The sequence below is a fragment of the Anomalospiza imberbis genome, chromosome Z (genome assembly GCF_031753505.1).
Source record: "Anomalospiza imberbis isolate Cuckoo-Finch-1a 21T00152 chromosome Z, ASM3175350v1, whole genome shotgun sequence".
Lineage (NCBI taxonomy): Eukaryota > Metazoa > Chordata > Aves > Passeriformes > Viduidae > Anomalospiza > Anomalospiza imberbis.
Genome location: NC_089721.1, coordinates 31,818,196 through 31,837,230, shown reverse-complemented (window position 1 = coordinate 31,837,230; position 19,035 = coordinate 31,818,196). Strand labels below are relative to the sequence as shown.

Genomic DNA, 19,035 nt, shown 5'->3' with positions numbered 1-19,035 from the left:
TTTTTGTTTTTTTTTTTTTTTTTTTTTTTTTTTTTGTTTTTTTTTGTTTTGTTTTGTTTTGTTTTGATTTGGGAATTGTTCTCTCCCTAGCAAAGGCCGCCCGGTGTTTCCTGCCTGGAAAACAGGAGATGCTCCGCAGTCGCTTTCCCGGTCACGAGGCAGCCTCCGCTCCCGGCCCGCGCCCCGTGACGCGCCAGGCGGGCCGGACGCAGGGCGGGCTCCGGCGGCCATGGCGGCGGCTGTGGCCGAGGCGGCGGCGCCCGACTACGAGTCGGCGGAGCTGTACACGCGCTCGTTCCGCGTGGGCGCCCTGGGCCTCGGCTGGCGGCGGCTGCTGGGGCCGCCCGACCTCTCGCTGGCGGCGGCGGCGGAGGAGGAGGAGGAGGAGGTGGACGCGGCCGTGGCGGCGGCGCTGGGCTGCGCGCCGGGCACGGCGGCCGAGCTGCGCGCCGTGTGCAGGTGGGGAAGCCCGGCTGTCTGCAGGCCGGGATTGGCGGCTCCGGTGCGAGGGGGATGCCGGTGGCCTCGCTCGGCGCTGGTGCGGGGAGGTGGCTGGTGCTGTCGCTGGATGCCGCGGCGGTTCCTCGGGAGAGGCGGAAGGTGCTCGGGCAAAACCGCTTCAGAGCAGTCTTTTCCGGGGCTGTGGCACGCGTTTGTTTCTATTTCCCGAGCACATACACTGTTTCCCAGAGTCATACACTGTCATGGGGTTGGAATGGACCTTAAAGCCATATAGCCCCATGCCATGTCCGGGGACACGTTCCACTAGACCAAATGGTTTAGAGCTTCATCCAGCCTGCCCATGAACACTGCCAGACTTCCAGCATCCACAACTTCTTTGGACAACCTGTTCCAGTGCCTCACCACCCACACAGTAAATAATTTCTTTCTAATACCCACTCTAAATTTGCCCCTTTCTCATTTGTACTGAACACTCCTGCTCTTGTAGTACAGTTCCTTATGAAGAGTTGGTCACCAACATCTCTGTAGGCCGAAAATGCCGCAAAGGCAAACGGTTTTTCTGGAGGGTAGTGTTCCAGTTGTGGGAATTTTGTTACATCCGTGAATTTGAACAAACAGTTTGGCGATTAAAGTTACATGGGTAAACATTTAACAACATGGTACTGGTTAAGGACTTAAAGGTACCTGAATGTTTTAATGGTTTCAGGAGACTGCAGTTGTAGAATGAAACAGGTACCTTATATGAAGAAATAAACCAGGCATCTGTTTGTATTAACGAAGAATCATAAAATCACAGAATGGGTTGGAAAGGACTTTAAAGATCATCTTCCAATCCCCCTGCTGTGGGCAGGAACACCTTTCACTAGAGCAGGTTGATCAAAGCCCCATCCAGCTTGGCCTTGAATGCTGCCAGGGATGGGCAGCCGCAGCTTCTCAGAGCAACCTGTTCCAGTGCCTCAACATGCTCACAGCAGAGAACCTCTGCCTAATGCTAATCTAAGCCCACACTCTTTTAGTTAGAATCCCTTAAAAACATCATTTAGAGTAGTTCAGGTAGTTGGCTGCATACATGATACCTGTTGAGTGTCTCTTGGTCCTTAGCCTTCACTGACTTGTTTTTCTCAGGGGCTGATGGTGAAGTCAGAGGTATGTAAATGCTTTGTGTGTGTTGAAGCAGCAGCAAACCTAACACGCCATGGCTGGAAGGCTTTCAGGTCATGTGCATAGTGAGAATTGTCCTTCACCTGTAGAAAAGGCCTGATTTCAGACAGTAATTCCTGTAGAAAGCATCACAGTAATTTATCGGTAGTCTGTCAGTAAGGGCAGACATGTCAGACTTCTGATCCTACCTGCATAGCTTTGTGCTTCACCTGTCACCGTTCTGTGACTAGCATAAATTAGACTTAGTTAAAAATAGAGGATGATGTTGGTTTAAAGAAAAAAAAAGGTATTCTGGTGTGGCAGAAACTGTGACAATTATTCTGTAAGCTCTTCCAGTGCAGATGGTCCCTGATTGCTCCTGTTGCTGTGCCTTATTCTCTGTGGCAACTCTGTTGCCTGAACCATTCACTGTTTTCATTTGAATTCCAAGGAGTTTTCCCTTTGGTTTCTTTATTTTCCCCCACATTCCTTCTGCTTTTTTCTTCTGTTCTGCTTTCTTCAGTTTACACCTGCTGCATTTCACTTGCTGTCTGCATTTGCTGGTGTTACAGAACAATGCTGTCTGCTTGAGGCTGAGTGGACTGTGAACAGTGATCATTGGGGAAAGAGAAAAAAAACTGGTGATCTATGAAGGGGACAGAACTGATCATCTGGCAGCCTTTTGTTGGCTTTTCAGGTCACATCCTGATGTGACCTTTCCCCTGTTCAGACTAGAAATCCCATTCTGTAATCTCCATGTGCTTTTGCTTTTAAATTAAATAGCCCTAGCCTCTTGAGTCTCTCCTTAACTTCTGCGAACCTCAAATCGCTACCTCTGATCACTTTCACTCAGCTGCTCTGAGCTGCTCATACTCCTTTCTTGAGGAGAGGCAAGAACAGTGGGCTACACCAAGATCTGTTCTATGATATTGTGGGATCACATTTATTACTGGTGTAAATATAACTTTGTAAGTGCTGAAATGAGCACATAATGGATATAAACACAGATTTTTCTGACTGTACTTCTAAGGAAACTTTTGACAAATTAAGTAGGTTTTCTTTGGGTAGGAGAGAGGAAGATGTGGATACTTCTACATCTATTTTTAAAATTGTGTTGGATTAAAATAATCTTTCGTGGATTCAGCATGAAGTTTTTCAATATCCATCATTAAATCTTTTTTAGAGTAGTGACATTGTGTACATTTAAGTATTCCTGGCAATGTAGAGTCTTCTGGTGAGGAGAAATGATATCATGTTTAAATACTATTTAATGCTTTGGGCACTCCAGTGCAATGTGGTTATTGTGGGGTTTTTTTTATTGTTTGGTTGGTTGGTTTGATTTTTTTATTTGATTTTTGGGCTTGTTGGGGTAATTTTGGTGTTTTTGTTTGTTTGTTTTTAATATTTTGGGGTTTTTTTCTTTGTTTATTTGTTGGTTCATTTTTGTTTTTCTTTTGCTTGATTGGTTTTTTGTTTATTATTATTTTATTCTGTTTTCTTTCTGTAATACATTCCTGCAAACAGAATACAGGAAAAAAATTGTCTTCCCTCACTTGCATTTGACTCAGTAAGAATGCCTTGCATATTGCTCAAGTGGTATGCTGATAATCATTAAAGAGATTGCTCATGCTTTCATCAGATCTTAAACAGGTGTGAAATTGTGTCTTTATCTGGAAGATTCCAGCAGTAATTCTCTTAAATAACCAAGGTGTCAAAAGAGTAAAATTCTAGGTTTTGTTCACGAGTCTGTGAGCAAAGAAGTTTACCTTAGTATTTGTAATTGGTACTTGAGTGACTGAAGTCCTTGAATGCTGGAGATGCTGAGTTATGTTACTCTGTTTTGTCTTCTGTATGATGTGTTGCTTGCATGTATAGGGCAGGCTAAGCCTCAGATCACTGTGGGTTTTAGGTAGGTCAAGAGAGGTGAGACTTGCAGGTACCTTATTCAACTTCAGCTCTAATTCACCTTCTTGTTTTATTAGAAGGGGTTGTTGTAAATATCTCTTGGGACGTGTTATAAAGCTTCATTAAGCTAGCATTAACGTCTTAACGTCTTAGTATTTCGTGTCTTGTGGTATTAGTGTCTCAAAGGTGATGAAAGTACTACCTTTAAAATATGTGCAATATAAAGAGTAATATGAACACTGTAACTGCTTATTATAAAGTATCAGGCCAAATACTAAAATATCTTTGAACTTCTAAAAGAGAAAACTTGTTGTGCTGCTAGAATATTCTGGGAAAAGAAAAGTCACAGACTTTGAAGACTTCATTGGTAGTCTGCTTCCAAGTCTACATTTCCAGAGAGTTCTCTTTTGCCTTTTTCTTTCTGATCACCTAAAAATATCTTTGTAGGGGACATAAATTTAATTTGTGCATGCAGGGAATAGTCTCTGTGGGGACACAGTAGGATCCCAAGCTTGTGGCAGTCAGGAGTGAGGTGTTCCTAGTGAAAACTCTGTATTGTGCACACTTCCATGTCTTAGGTGTCTGACAGTAATTTAGCCTTAATTTCTGGAGGGATCAGCATATAATTACTGTTTGTAAAGGCTGGACCAAGTATTGCTTATGTTGTTCCACTGGCAGCAGTGGAGTTACTCAAGGGGAGCTCCAGCATGGCCTGTGTATAAACACAGCAAAGCCTGTCAAGACTTCAGTGCGTGTGATACAATGACATGTGTAATTAACTAGTAGACTGACTTTTAATACTAAAAAAGGTGCTCTGCTTTTCCTTCAGAACTAGAGGGTTTCTGACTTTTCAGGAGTGAGAAGTGGCAGTACCAGTGCTTGCAAGGTTCCAGGGAACTTGTCAGGGGTTCAATGTATCCCTTTAGATTAACTAGCTTTCAGTCCTCACAAGGAAAAAGAGGAAGCAGTTTTAATGTCAATTATTTTAGACAGTGTCTCTTTGTAGCAGATTTTCTGGGGATGTTAGTTCTTTCCCTGAAACAGGTAATTAATGGTCATGGTATGGCTAGCACAGCCAGAGATCCCACCAGAGCTATGGGAAGAAAGAAAAGCACAAGTATTTTTAGTAAGTTCTGACATATTGTTGGTGGGTTCTGGCATAGAAGGGAAATGGGAAACTATCACCTTTGATGTGAGTGAAACTTCACAATATTAGGTAATAAACATTTTCAGATCCTGCATATAATTCCTGTGATGTTTAAAGAACTGAATACAAAGTTATTTTCTCAAAATGGTATATTTATATGAATATTATACATAATCAAGTGACTTGGGCTCTTTGGTGAATGGGATCACTGATCCATGTGCTGGGAGACTTTGGATAAATATTTTGGTCATATTGTCAGTTTTATAGAAAGGGCCTGTTGTGAGTTGATTTGTCTGTCAGGGGATATCCTTTATTTGATTATGTGAGCTGCTCATAACACAGTGCTATGCTGCCTGCAGAACAACCCCATCTAAAAGGTTCTCCAAAGTGCTGTTCTCCATCTTTCTGTTAGTTATATTACTATTTCTCAGCTGTTTTTAGTCTGTGTTTGACACAGGAATAACTTGGCTGTGTCTGCCTGCATTTCTTCAAGTGGGAATATAAGGATAAGGTCCATTCTGTTTTGAGGAGGTTGTGGCTCATTACTGCAAAGTTCCTTTAAAAATGATGCTTCTGAAAGAATCCCATTTTCTCAGTAACTTTAAAAAAATATTTTGAGATGAAAACTGTGAAACAGAAAGTTTAAAACTTTGTATGTTGCTGAATGGTAAGTTACTAAACAATAGTAAATTCATATTACTGTCAATACAGAATGACTTTATTGGCTCATCAGAACCAAGCCATCTGTCCACAATCAAAATTTTGTCTCTGACTTTTGCTTATTGTCAGCAGGTAACAGCTGATTTCAGATCTCTATTTCTCAATTACTTTGTATTCCGATGCAGTTCCACTCCAAAGGGTTATTCATTACTGTAGCGATATTATGGTTGACATGGGGAATGTTATAAGATTATAATGAAAAAGAAAATAATGAAATCATAAATGTTATTGAGGATAAATGTTACAGTCCAAAAGGTTTTCCTGGACTTCACCAGTGGTAGTTTTGTCCCATAAAGAGATGGGTTTGCACAAGAGTTTGCTGGTTTCAAACTGCAGGTGGACTTAGGCACTGGGGTAATCTCTGCCTTTAAATGGTCTGCAAAAGTGGAGAGACAAAAGCAATCAAGTCTGATTCAAAGCAGGTTCTGTGTTTTAAATATTTTTTTCCTCAGACTATTTTTAAGCTGAATAAAATTCTATTTTGAATAATACAAAATGCTTCTGGGAAGGACTGCAGAGGAGGGGATGTACATATGATGATTCCTCTGAATCTGGTGTGCTGCAGTGCACAACCTGAAATGGGAACTCATAAATGGGACCAGGTGGTGAAACCACCTCCAGGTTCCTGCCTCTCATACTTCTACACAGATGGTGAGAAATCACTGCCATGTCCAAAGAGGATAGCTCTAGATTTAGATTAGATATCAGGTAGAACTTGTTTACTTTGTAGAGTGGTGAGGCACTGAAACAGGTTGTCCAGAGAATTTGTGGATGCTACATTCCTAGAAGTGTTCAAGACCAGGTTGGATGTGCCCCTGAGCAACCTGGTCCAGTGAAAGGTGTCCCTGCCAATGCTGATGGGAGGAATGGAACAAGATGATCTTTTAAAGTCTCTTCCAAACTGTTCTATGATTCTGTGATTCTATTTGTTATTTTTTATTGTTCTAGCATTGATATGTTAATGTCTTCTGAAAAAGAAGAGGACTCAGATGTTATTCCTGAAGATAGCAGTCTGCTCACTCTTCGGTATGCTGTTACAGTACTCTCACAGTACCCTTATTTTTTGTGGGGTGAAAAACCAGAACGGAAGTATGGCTGGCTGTGTGTTCCCTTTAAAGGCAATGCTTTCTGAAGCACCATACAAAAATACCGTAAGGGCAGAAACACCAGCTTATGATAGCATCATTGGTATGAGTCTTCTGAATGTTGCTTAGGAACTTTTTAATTAAGATATACAGAATATGCCTTCTTTCTTATTGGAAAAGGATTTCTGGACCTAGGTGCTTCTGAAGTAGTGCCTAAGTTTGGAGTCTACAGGGGCCTTCTGATAATCATGTGTGTGAGGTTACTCCAAAGAAACTTATCTCATACCTCTAGTAACTCACAGTCACGCTGTAACAGCCAGACTGTAAGTACTGATGCTGCATCCAGATAACCTCTTTATCTGAGCCCACTCTGTTTTGTTGAGTTTTGTTTTGTTCATGGAATTTATTGATAAACTGGTGCATTTCAGAGGATAACCAGTATATGTAAGGTTTCTATCAGTTGGCAAACTTGGCCAATTCAGGTCTTTGCTGTACTTTACATAGCACTAATGTAAAGAAATGTGTTTAGAAATGTGATCAGTGTTAAGCCTGATTGTTACTGGAAACACTTGTAGAGAGGTCTGGAGGATAATCAAAGATTGGGTGTTCATGCAGTGGTTAAATACATGTAATTTAGTAAGTATTCTACTTATGATATTCTTTCTTCTACAGCTGATAATGAAGGCTTGTTTCTGGGTTTTCTAAAGTGTCTATGCTGTGGGGCTGGGAAAGAATATTTTTGGTTTGTTTCTTTCCTTGTGTTTTGCTTGAACGTGAATTCAATTTTTTTTAAGTGAAAAGAATTGTTGAAACAATTTCTTCAAAGGTCACAAAGTGTTTTGTCCTAGGTCAACCTTTTCAAACAACATTTTGCTGTTTTTTGTTGTGAGTGTAAAATTGCTCACAAACAGCGTCATTTGCACATGAGGGGGAAAAAGCCCACATGCTGAAATCCACAAGATGGCCTGTGCACTATCAGGTTTTATGAGAGTCAGGAGATGAGTATTTTAAGTTAGTCTGTCCCACTAAGACAGGAATCCTGCTCTTTGAAAGCTGCTCTGTAGTAGCTTGTATCATTTAAAAATATGAAATTCTTGAAATTCTACATGGAAATTGTTGAGTGAAATTTTGTCTTGTGTTCCTGACCCTCAGAATTAGAAAGAAGGCCTTAGAGAGGAGAGAAGAAAAAATTATTGTGGATCGGGCTTGCAGACAAGAAACTCTTACCTATGAGATGGTAAGTTGCCTGTCATCTTATAGACTCTCAAGACAGCCAAAATCCAACTTCTGATTGTTTTTTTATTCACCACTATGAAATGTACACTGTAAATGTTTGCAGAAACAAGTTTGCTGGTAACGATTAAAGAGATTTTATAGAAAGATAGGACAGGAAGTCTGCTCTTTACTGTCTGTTAATACTGGCTGTACTTAAGGAGGAACTCCGTCTCGTTGCCACTATATTACTGTTTTTTTCAAAAAGTGCTGTGAACTTACTGCTAGACATAGAGTTAGACAAAATGTGTAATGGTTTTGCTCCTGGAGTCTAGTGTTGGAAACTAAGCTTCAGTGTGTGAATGATTGTGAGCTAGTTTCAGTAGGGCTGAGAGAAGAAAACAGTAACAGTGGTAGTAAATTCCTAATTCTGAGTTTTGTAAACCTAGTTTTTTCAGCCATTTTGAATTGCCAGAAACCATAAGTGTAGTCATCGGCCCCTGAAAAACCTTATTGGAATTTTTTACCTGTGCTTAATAAGTTTGGATTTTTTAAATTATTTCTTCTTAACCACTGTAGTCCTAAACAGCAAAACCTCATTTTATAAATGCTCATAGAACCATTAAAGTTAAAAGACCTTTAGGATTGTTCAGCCCAACTGCCAGATCCACCACTAAACTGTGTCTCTAAGCACCACATATACACATTCTTTGAACTCTTTCAGGGACCCTGAAGTGCTGGAGTCCATGGCTTTAACTGCTGTAAAAATTAGGGACGTAAGTGTAGTGAGGAAAGACCCTCATGTGACCCTTAGACTTGTTTTTCCCTTGAGGTTTCCTGGTCTCTTGTAAGTTATCATGTTTCAGCTGTTCAGAGACGCAGGCACATTATGTAAACAACATGATGCAACTACTCTGCTGGGCTTTTAGTCTGGGGAATATCTGAGAAAATATTAGCAACAGAAACCTTCATAAAGGGTTTCAATGAATGCTGCTGTGTTCTTTGCAAGAATGAGCAAATGGTCATTTATTGCATTCTTTAAGCAAGCTGTGTCAGAGCTGTGATTCTGTGTCTGGGACCACGATGCCTTCATACAGGAGGAGAGCAGTAAGAAACATGAGTTTGGAAAGTGTCATATGAAGAAGGCAGGTGTGAGGCAGAGAACACAAGTATCTCAGCATCTCACAGGAGTACAAATTCTTGTTACTAAATCTGAGGAATACTCCATGCTGGTGGGAGGTGTTTGTGCAGGAGCACACTCTTGATTCATTGGAAAAGGAGGAAGTGGCCACAGAAAAGTACCTTCCCTCATTTTCACAGCTGGGCTGTGTCTTAAACACAAAGCAGGGTGGAAATGTAGGGATCATTTACTTCTTTTGTAGAACACAGTACTGTGGCAAGGGCAGTGATGGTTTTTGGGTTTTGATTTTGGAGAAATTGTGGCCTCCAGCTATGTTTAGCTTCCCTAATAAGAGGAAGCATTGCACTGACTGTAATTTTCATATATTTCATTCTGTGTATATTTTCTAGATTAGCGTTTCCCAAATTAAGAGTTGCAATCCCCCTTTACATATGAAAGCATTAAAGAGCATTTCAAAGCATTAAGTGGTGAAAGTTGGTAGCAGCTAGGTTCCATGAGGGCAGAATGACAGCAGCCTTTAATTCCTTTATGTGGGGCCTCTCAGTAGCCAAGGAGCAGCCAGCTGCCTTGCAACAAAGCTAAGAAATGAAGGAACATGCTTACAATTGGTAATTGGAGCAGTTCCTCACCTTTCCACCTTGGAGAAAGTAGGCTGTTTTCAATTCAGAAGGCTACACAGTCAAAAATAAGTTAGCATTTCTCAGCATTTTCTTGGACTGTTGCCGAGTGTTTATTATGTGTGTGTGTGTATACATATACATACATACATATATATATATATATATATATACACATTATATATATATATATATATATATATATATATATATATATATATATATATGGTTACCAGTATAAGATATATGTATGTGTGTGTGTGTGTATTTTTCTAGGAATCACATGCAACTGGAAAGAGGCCAGACAATCCAACAGATCTAATTGAGGAGGGTGAACTACTTTTAACTCTGAACATCTTTTATCCTATTATATTTCAGAAGGTTGGTATGAAGTTCTGTGGGTTGTATTCTGATTCTTTCCTATTCAGGTAATGTCTTGCTCTCCCATGCAGTTAAAATCAGTGAGTCGACTGATGACATATGGTAAACTCTTCAACTCTGATAATTTCTTACGGCTTTTTCAGAATCTGGCTTTTATTCTGTCAGTGGTTTACATAACAAAACTTTTACAATAATTACACAGTAGTTTGTTTATTTTACAGAAAGCTCAAAACTTGAAAATAAATACATGAAAACTAAAGTATTTTTTCTTGATTTGAGATAAGTAAGCTCAGAGTTCCTGTCTTTTCTGCACTTTCTGGTGGAGAATGTAACATTTGAGTTCCTGAATAAAACTATTAAGTATCAGTCTTAGGAGAGGCTGTGGCAAGATGCTGTTCAGAGAAATGATGTGCCAGATGCTGCCAGTAATGACCTTAAGCTGTCAAATGAAGAGCAGTGCTGATGCTGACAAGTTATAATTTATCTGGAGTTTGTATTCTGTGTTCTTTGTAGCATAAAGATCACAAACCCTACCAAACAGTCCTTGTGCTGGGCAGCCAGAAGCTCACTGAGCTGAGAGACTCGATTTCCTGCGTCAGTGACCTCCAGATAGGTGGTGAGTTCAGCAGTCAGCCAGATCAAGCACCAGAGCACATCAGCAAGGTAAAACTTTCTATGTGGAACCCTCTACCTGTATAGGAGTCTTGAAAACATAGAAGAAGCAGAGTTTTGCTTTGTTGTTTTTTTTCGGCACTAAATTCAGCTGCATTGGTTCTGCCTGTTGGTTGCACTGCAAGTAAATACTTCATAGCGGCATGACCAAGATGACCTGTTTTGTGCAATATCAAGAAAAACATCATCATTGCTACTGCTAGGAAATAGAAACACAAGTAGTGAGTTTTGCATAGATATATTCCTGTGAACTAATTTTATTTTGAGCTGTATTCTGAAACACCAGAGCTAATAGCTTAACCCCACTAATAATAATAAGCTATATCATCCTACTGTGCTTTGTTGTTTGCAACTGGATGCTAATCAAATGTAGGGATGAAGATTATTCTTCTCTCCCAGTGTTGCTACATATTCTCTGGATATGAGCAAAACAAGTAATCTAGTTGAAAATACTGAAATGAAATAATTTTGATTATACATCATATGACATATAATAATATCACAGAGTGGTTTACATTAAAAGGGATTTGTGGAGGTCATCTGGTCTACTCTCTCTGCTCAAGCAAGGCTCTCTGCTCAAGGCGGTTGTCCATGACCATGTCCTGACGTTTTTTTGCGTATCCAAGGATGGAGGTTGCAAAACCTCCTTGGACAGCCTCTGTCAGTATTCAGTCACCTGTGTCAGTAAAGAAGTGTTTCTTGAGGTTCAGGGGGAGCTGCATATATTTCAGTTTGCGCTTATTAACTCTGATCCTGTCACTTGGGACTGCTAAAATGAGCCTGGCTCCATCCTCTTTGCACCCTCCTTAGAGGTATTGTGTATGTTAATGAGATTCCCCAACCTGAGCTTTCTCTTCAGGATTCTAACTCACAGCTCCCTTAACCACTGCTTTTAGGAGAGATGCTGCAGTCCCTTTATCTTCATGGCCCCTGTGGGACTCTTTCTCCAGTATATCTATGTCTAACTACTGAGCAGTCAAAAACTGAAGACAGGCCTTTAGGTAAGGCCTCACTAGTGCTGAGGAGAACTGAAGGATTGCCTCCCTTGACCTGCTGGTGATATTTTATCTAATGCAGCACAGGATCCCATCTGCTCCACTGGCTGTCTTTGCTGCAAGGACATGTTGTTGCCTCATGTTCAGTTTGGGATCTACCAGGATCCCTGGGTCCTTTTTGCCTAGCTGTTCTCCAGCTGAGTGACCCTCAGCATACAGTGGAGCATCAGCTTGTTTATCCCCAGGGCAAGACTTTGCACTTCTCCTTGCTCAACCTCACCAAGTTCTTGTTGGCTCATTTCTTTGGGCTGTTAAGATCCCTCTGGCTGGCAACAGGATCATCTGGTGTATCAGCCACTCCTTCCAGTTTTGTGCCAGCGTCAGAGAGGGTAACGGTAGCAGATAGAAGTGAATCAAAGAGTCTGAATGTAAAACACATTCCTACTATTGTGTCTTTATGCGGGTCATCTGAGAAATCCTGTCTTTGGAAAAGAAGCGTCTGTTTTTCCTGTGTTTTGGCAGCCTAGATTTAATTGCTCAAAGAGACCTCTGGGCACAAATGAGCATCCCAGACTGGTCTGATGATGGAGAGTGCCTGGTTGTCCATGGTTTTTCCATATAGAATAAATAAGGAATCTTTATTAAGTCCCTGAAGGGTGGCTGAGGGAGAAAAGGAGGCTCAAGGGAGACATTATCACTCTCTACAGCTATCTGAAAGGAGGGTGAGGAGGGTGTAACCAGGTCAGGGGTCAGTTCTCTTGGGTAACAAGAGACAGGATGAGAGGAAATGGCCTCAAATTGCACCAAAGAAGGTTTAGATTGGATATTAGGAAACATTTCTTCACTGCAAGGGTGGTCAGACATTGGAACAGGCTACTCAGGGAAGTGGTGGAATCATCAGCCGTGAAAGTGTTCAAAAATGTGTGGATGTGGCGTTTGGGACATAGTTTAGTGGTGAACATGGCAGTGCTGGGTTATTGGTTGGACTTGATGATCTCAGAGGTCTTTTACAACCTTGATGATTCTATGATTCTATTCCAACCAATTCTTGGGGCCTCAGCATGCATACTGGCTGCTTTGGAAAACAAATGCTTTCACCATGAATGGCCCCTTCCTCTTTTCCTCCAGCTCTTATTGCTGAGTGCAGCATCATATGATGTGGGTTGTCGTTTGGGTCAGCTGTCCCAGCTACATTCCCTCTCAAGCCTCTCACCCAGTCCCAGCCCACTGGTCTTGGGGAGACTTGGAGAGACAGCCTTGAAGCTGTGCAAGCACTGCTCAGCAGTAGCCAAAACACTGGTGTATTATTGACTCCCCTTTGCCAAAGGTGCAGAGCATGCACAGGGACTGCTGTGAGGAAAGTTAACTCCATACCACATTAACTCTCAACACAAAATACTTCTTACTGAGGTGACAGAGAATTATTGAAGTCTTGTCCCCTGCACACATGTGTGTGCACAAGCACACCTGCACAGCTACACATGAGAATACTTCCTCATCACATCTGTATAAACAAGTCAGGCAATTCTGGAAGGTCCAATCACCTCACTTCTAGGGTCTCACAAGAAAATCTATCATCCTTCAAAATTTTTCCTTAATTACAAAGTTTGTCACATGTAGATAGTCCATTTGTAACATTCTCTTCCATCAAAGATAATTAACAGTTTATGGCACTCATATCAGCAGTACAAGAGTCATCAGATGCCAAATCAACTCCAGAAGCTGAGCTGAACATTAACTTGCAGTCACTATGTTCTCTAAACGATATTTCTGAGTGCCACATTCACACAGCTTTTCAACATTCCCAGGAATGGTGATTTCAGCACATCCCTGAGCAGCTTATTCCAATGCCTGACCATCACCTACTGATGGGAAATAAGGAATAAATCACCTTTTTTTTTGCTTTGCTTCTGTATGCAGCCTTTGCTTTTTCTCATTTAACTGCCTTTATCTGCCATGAGCTTGCTTGTCTTACTTTGTTTTCCCAGTCCTGCTAAGAAAGAGGAGAGGGAGAGCAGGTGGATAGGCATCTGGTAGCCACCCAAAGTAAACACAGTGCATCTTGCTAATTTTTAAAAATATTATTCTTTTTTTAAAGGCAGTGCCTTGTAGTTACTGAGTTTGTGCAATGATGCCTATGTTGTTATTCTTTGTTTTTGTAGAAGTCCGTAACTTCTGTGATGGGGACAGAAATAAGAGAAGAGCATTAAAGTAACCTGTAATGGCTTGAGAGCAATATCAGCAGAGTAGCTCATAGTTAGCAATCATATGAGCCTAGTTGTCATATCAGCATCTACAATCAGCAGAATTTTTCTTACACACCTGTAGAATGAGCTCTCTTATTATAATTTAGATACCTAAAATGCTTGGATTTTTGGCATGTTCTTGTTTAAGGTGTTTATTCTCTCATAACACTAATGGAGACTTCTCTCTCTGTCTCTCAGGATCTTTACAAATCTGCCTTCTTCTATTTTGAAGGCATCTTCTATAATGATAGAAGATACCCAGAGTGCAGAGATCTGAGCAGGTGCGGTATTTGTAGATGTTGACTAAGGAAAACCTTAAGGAAAATAAAATTTGTTTCATTTTGTTTATGACTTGTGGTGTTGCAGATACTGGGATGTCTAGAGTATTAAGCTGGAATGGACTTTTCCTGCTGTTTTTCCATGATGAATTGGTTTTTACAGAGACGTTTAACTTTACTTGCTCTACTTACTCCTTCCATTCGCTTCCCTTTTGAAAAGAGTATGAATCTATTTTTTAACCTGCAAATGCTGTTTTGCTCTTGTTGAGATCAGATTTCTGTGTAAAGTGACAGGTGCCATTTTGTACTGGGTTTTTAAGCACCTTCCTTACTTGTGATGGGAATCAAAAGACTAGCCTGTGAGGTAGAAGATGTGTCAGAAAGACAAGAAGCTCAGCTGTGTGGCAGTAGTTGTCCTGCTCAGTCTTGAGAATATGCTGAATGCCTTAATTGTAAAGTCAACATGAGGTTTATGTGACTGATCAGAAAAGAAATCTGGTATTTTAAGGAAGCATGGTCTTGCTGATATGCTAGTGAGATTTAGGAAATCAAAATGTTTAAAATGGTTGGTATGGAAGAGCTGACTCTGTTGGACCCTGTTATTCTGCCAGACTTTGTATGGGACTTCAGGGAAATTAATATTTTACTTCCTGTCTTTCTGTCTGTGAACAACAATGGTCTTCACAGAAGGGCTTGCTATAGCATACACAGCTTGCTGAATTAGATGCCTTTTGTGTAGGAGTGTGCTGAAAAGCCAAAAAGAAATTTACAATATACAGTGCCCTTCCGGTGCTAAATTTTGGAAATGTAAGTGCACTTGTCAGCTTTGTGTTTCTCCTTGACAAAAACAAAATTTAAAGAAAAAAGCTTTTTAATACTTTAAAATGAATTAATTGACCAAGGGGGTAAAATAACTTGCTAGTAACTTGAATTATTTGACTTAAAAAATATTGTGCTGTGAACAGTCTGACCTGGATGGGTCCATCAGGCGCATACACTGACTAAAGCTCGTCAGGAAGCTGCCTGGTGAGGACTGAAAGGCAGATGTTTTACAAGAGCAGTGAACAGTTCTATGGTGTTGTAGTATTGCTGTGAAATCACCTTAAATTACTACCAAATGTTGTGAACTGTTTTGATTTCCATCATTTAACCATGTCTCATTGAAGAATTTTGCATGTCCCCAAGCTATCTTTTTCTCTGTATTCAACATTCATAGCTTTGCTGTGCTGATGGCTTTTCTGTTTTCAGAACAATTATAGAGTGGTCAGAATCTCATGACAGAGGCTATGAAAATCTTCAGTCTGTTAGGATGGAGGACTATGTATTTAATGATTTATCCCTCAAAATTGGCTTTCCATACCTTTATTGTCACCAAGGGAACTGTGAACACATCATTATAATCACAGATATAAGGTAAGTAGCTATTCTTTGGGAGTCCTTGGGCAAATGAAAGTAAGCTTTCTCTGGACAAACTTCAGACATTGGATGCTGAGTGTTTGTTAGTCTAACTTCTTTGCTTTAAGATTATTCTGCTGCCTTCTGCAGAGTTTAAATTTTTCTTCCATATGCATGGGAGTATCTCTGAAAGAAGGAGAGTAATCTTCCTTGCTTTTTTCTTTTCAATTTGAGTGCAAAGACTGCTTTGCAATTAGTGTGCTATGACTGCTGTGTAACAGGAATGGCAACCACAGTGTCAAAATCTTTCTATGTAGAGCAAATGTGTGGCAGATTTACGTACTGATTGTGGAGCACCAGGGAGCAGAATGTTGTAGGCTGTGCTTGGACTCAACTGAACAATTAGTTTGAACTTGGAGCTAAGGGGCAGGAACTGAAAACATAACAGAGGAATGGAAATAGTGGGTTGAGGTGGATAGGCCAGGAAGAGGAGGAGAATGTGATAGTGACCGTGAGGTGGCAGCCACATCAACAGTAGAACTATTGTGTAGACTTTGCTCAGTGCATAACTAGAGAGAGCACTCCGGTGGTTGTCTGTAGTGGGTGACAGGTAATTTTCTGTTCCCAGAAGCCTGATGTATCAAAGTATTGATAATACATGGTGCTTTCCAAAAGGAGCATAACCCAGAGAAAAGCATAGATGTTGCACATAAATGATCTGAAGATTCACCTGACAATAGTTTGTTGGTCTGTGTAGGAGATAAAAGCTTTAAAAAGACCACAGAAAGGAGATGGTCTGAAGACTTCTGTGTTACTGCACAAACTGAATTTACTTGTGACCATAAAATCCACAGATGGTGCAACTAGCAGTCTATCTCCAGATCATCATCTGTGTTAAGAAATGTTAAGCAGAAGTCCAGTCAGAGTTTAGATGGAAATTTAAATCATATCTGTTGCATCCCAGGTTAAGAGCAGCCGCGCATATCTTATCTTCAATGTCCGTACTTCTGTTCAGATAAATTTCAATATGGCAACAATCTTTGTTGTATGTGTCGTATTTATTTATTTCCTTCAAGGCTTATTCATCATGATGACTGTCTGGATAGGAATCTATATCCCTTGCTGGTCAAGAAACATTGGCTGTGTACCAGAAAATGTTTTGTGTGCAAGATGTATACAGCAAGGTATGCTACATTCTTGATGTTATTGTTGTCTTAATTCTTTCTAGGTGCTGCTGCTAACTTTAAAAAATAGTAAAAATCAAAGCTCTGTATGTGTTTAATAATAATAATAATAATAATAATAATAATAATAATAATAATAATTTTTACTCTTCAAGCAGTTGACCTCTCTCTTACCAGGAAGAGGCTTCCTGCAAGTAGTGTTCATTTGGAATTGATTCAGGAGTTTCAAAAGAACTAAATGAGTAAGAGATTAATTATTTGGCTCGTGCTCTTTTCCATATCTAGAGCTTGGCTATCTTATCAATTACTTTTGAAAATCCTGCTTTTGGAGAAAATGCTGCATTTTCCTCCTTTGCAAGACATGTTCATACAGCGCTTTTTTAAATCTAGCATCTATACAGGTATAGATCTGTCCAACTCTAATATAATAAAATTTAGAGATTTTTAAAAGGTGTTTAACTTGCCCCACAGCAAACTCCTAACCTCTACCTGAAAACTGTGTACTCCACAGTTCTTGAAAGGACTCTTTGTGATTTTCTGCCCTTTAAAGAGCAGAATATGAATTTGGTGCTCTTTATACGCTTTAGTGATGTTAATTTAGATACAAGAGAGACTTTCAATAAACTCTAAAGACTAGGCTAGGCTCCATGATTTTATAGATCTGAATGATTTATTTGCAAAAACACTGGTTGCCTTTTTTTTTCCTCAGGACAACTTAGGCACTCAGCCTCTGTTTGACACAGCAACTGTGTCTTCATTATCTTGCTTGTTTGGCCTTAGACTTCCCTGGAATCAGGCAAAGAGCCAATTCCCCTTGAGATGGGAGTCCATCCTAGTGTTCCGAGCAGAGCCCTGAGGATGCCTTTACAACATAATCTGTGAGGCATTTGGCCATAAGGGGAGGTGGAGCCAAAGGGTCAATATGGGAGAAAGATGGGATGGGGAGGGCATTACCAGAGGTGATGTAAATGCATTAAATTAAAACCAGGATTAAGCACTAAGCTTAAGTGGGGACATGCTAAACCATAGACAGCAGAGCTGCTTTGGCTGGCTGTCCAGTGTGTTCTAATCTGTGCAGATAGCATTTGTAATCACCAGAGGCTTTCAGCTGTTGTGGCCTCTTGAATGCTATCATAAATTAATTACTCAGTGACATGGCAGGTCCTCCTTGTAGATGTTGACTTGTGTTCATGTTAACTTTGCTTGCTGGAGTGTGCTGCAATCCTCACCTGGTCTTGTCTGCATCATTTGGGTTCTGATTTTAGACTCCTAGATGGTTTTGATTACTCAGCTTGGGTCAGTACATGTCTGCTCCATTTTAGAGTTTCTTGCATTAAGGGAAAAAATATTTATTATTTAGATGGTCACAGGATGGACAGAAGATTCCTGTTAATTTTTTTAAATGCACTATACCAGCAACAAGTTTGAGGAGTTTCTCAGGAAGTTCTGCTGGAGCTGCTGGGGTTGACATGGAATGGGTGGGGAGTTTGGAAATGAGCTGTATGCTAGGACAGGAGATAACGCAATATAGGTAGAACCTTGTGTATATAAAATTATTACTGATGTTTGTTGCTGCCATCCCCAGTCCTGAGTAAAATGTTGAGATATTTGCCACAAGTGTGTTGCACTCATAAGAAAACACTTGTGTTTTGTAACCTGCAGGTGGGTAACCAACAGAGACAGTCTGGCACCAGAGGATCCTTGTTTCTTCTGTGATGTTTGTTTCCGGATGCTCCATTATGATGCAGAAGGCAATAAACTGGGGGAGTTTCTTGCATATCCTTATGTTGATCCTGGGATTTTCAATTGAAACTGACATGTGCCATGATTAATTCAGTGAATGACATTGTTGAATCTGTTGCTTTGGCTGTTAAAACCACTGGACAGCGTGATGTTTGAGCACACTGCTGGGTTTCAGGTTAGGCATGTAATCCTCTCCCGTGAGCTGGAAGGAGCCCTTGAAGACTATCTGGTGTGTTTTTCTGAGTAAGTATGATTTTACAGATAATTTTGGCATGCAAAAATGTAATACACTTTTACAACATTCCAGTAGTTTGGATGCTATGGACTGTAAAATGTGGATGTTTGAGAATACCTGGCAAAAGAAATCATGATTTTGAGAAGCTCTGTGCATCCAAGGCTCTTTAAATATCTGTGGATGAGAACATGGTCTGTATATATCTTACCTTGAAAACTCTGGCAGCTGCCATATTTGAACAAGGATGGATGGCACTGAATTTGTAGGGAGGAGAACACTTTCTGAAAGAGAAGTTCAGAATCCTGGTTGAACTCTTGGGTCTTTCCTACGAATGAAAGCTTGTACTGAAGGCTTTTGCTGTCCCTGGTTTCTGACTCTGAGGACTGATTCTGTAGAGAGGAAACTACATTTCACCATTACTGAATAGTAGCCTGCCTTTTAAATAATTTTGTCAACTGTTTACAGTGTATGCAGTGT

At 40.4% G+C, this 19,035-nt stretch overlaps 1 protein-coding gene across 2 annotated transcripts; it reads left to right on the top strand.

Annotated features, from left to right (window-relative positions):
• Positions 1–217: 217 nt before the first annotated feature.
• SNAPC3 (small nuclear RNA activating complex polypeptide 3) lies at positions 218–18,697 on the top strand. Of its 2 annotated transcripts, XM_068177409.1 has the most exons (9): positions 218–459; positions 6,323–6,400; positions 7,612–7,696; positions 9,706–9,810; positions 10,324–10,473; positions 13,922–14,004; positions 15,250–15,414; positions 16,473–16,580; positions 18,243–18,697. In XM_068177409.1, the coding sequence occupies exons 1-9, from the start codon at positions 230–232 to the stop codon at positions 18,388–18,390; spliced, it is 1,152 nt and encodes a 383-aa protein (XP_068033510.1). In that variant the 5' UTR covers positions 218–229; the 3' UTR covers positions 18,391–18,697. The 2 variants fall into 2 exon arrangements, with proteins under 2 accessions (XP_068033510.1, XP_068033511.1); XM_068177410.1 differs by lacking the exon at positions 6,323–6,400.
• Positions 18,698–19,035: the final 338 nt, after the last annotated feature.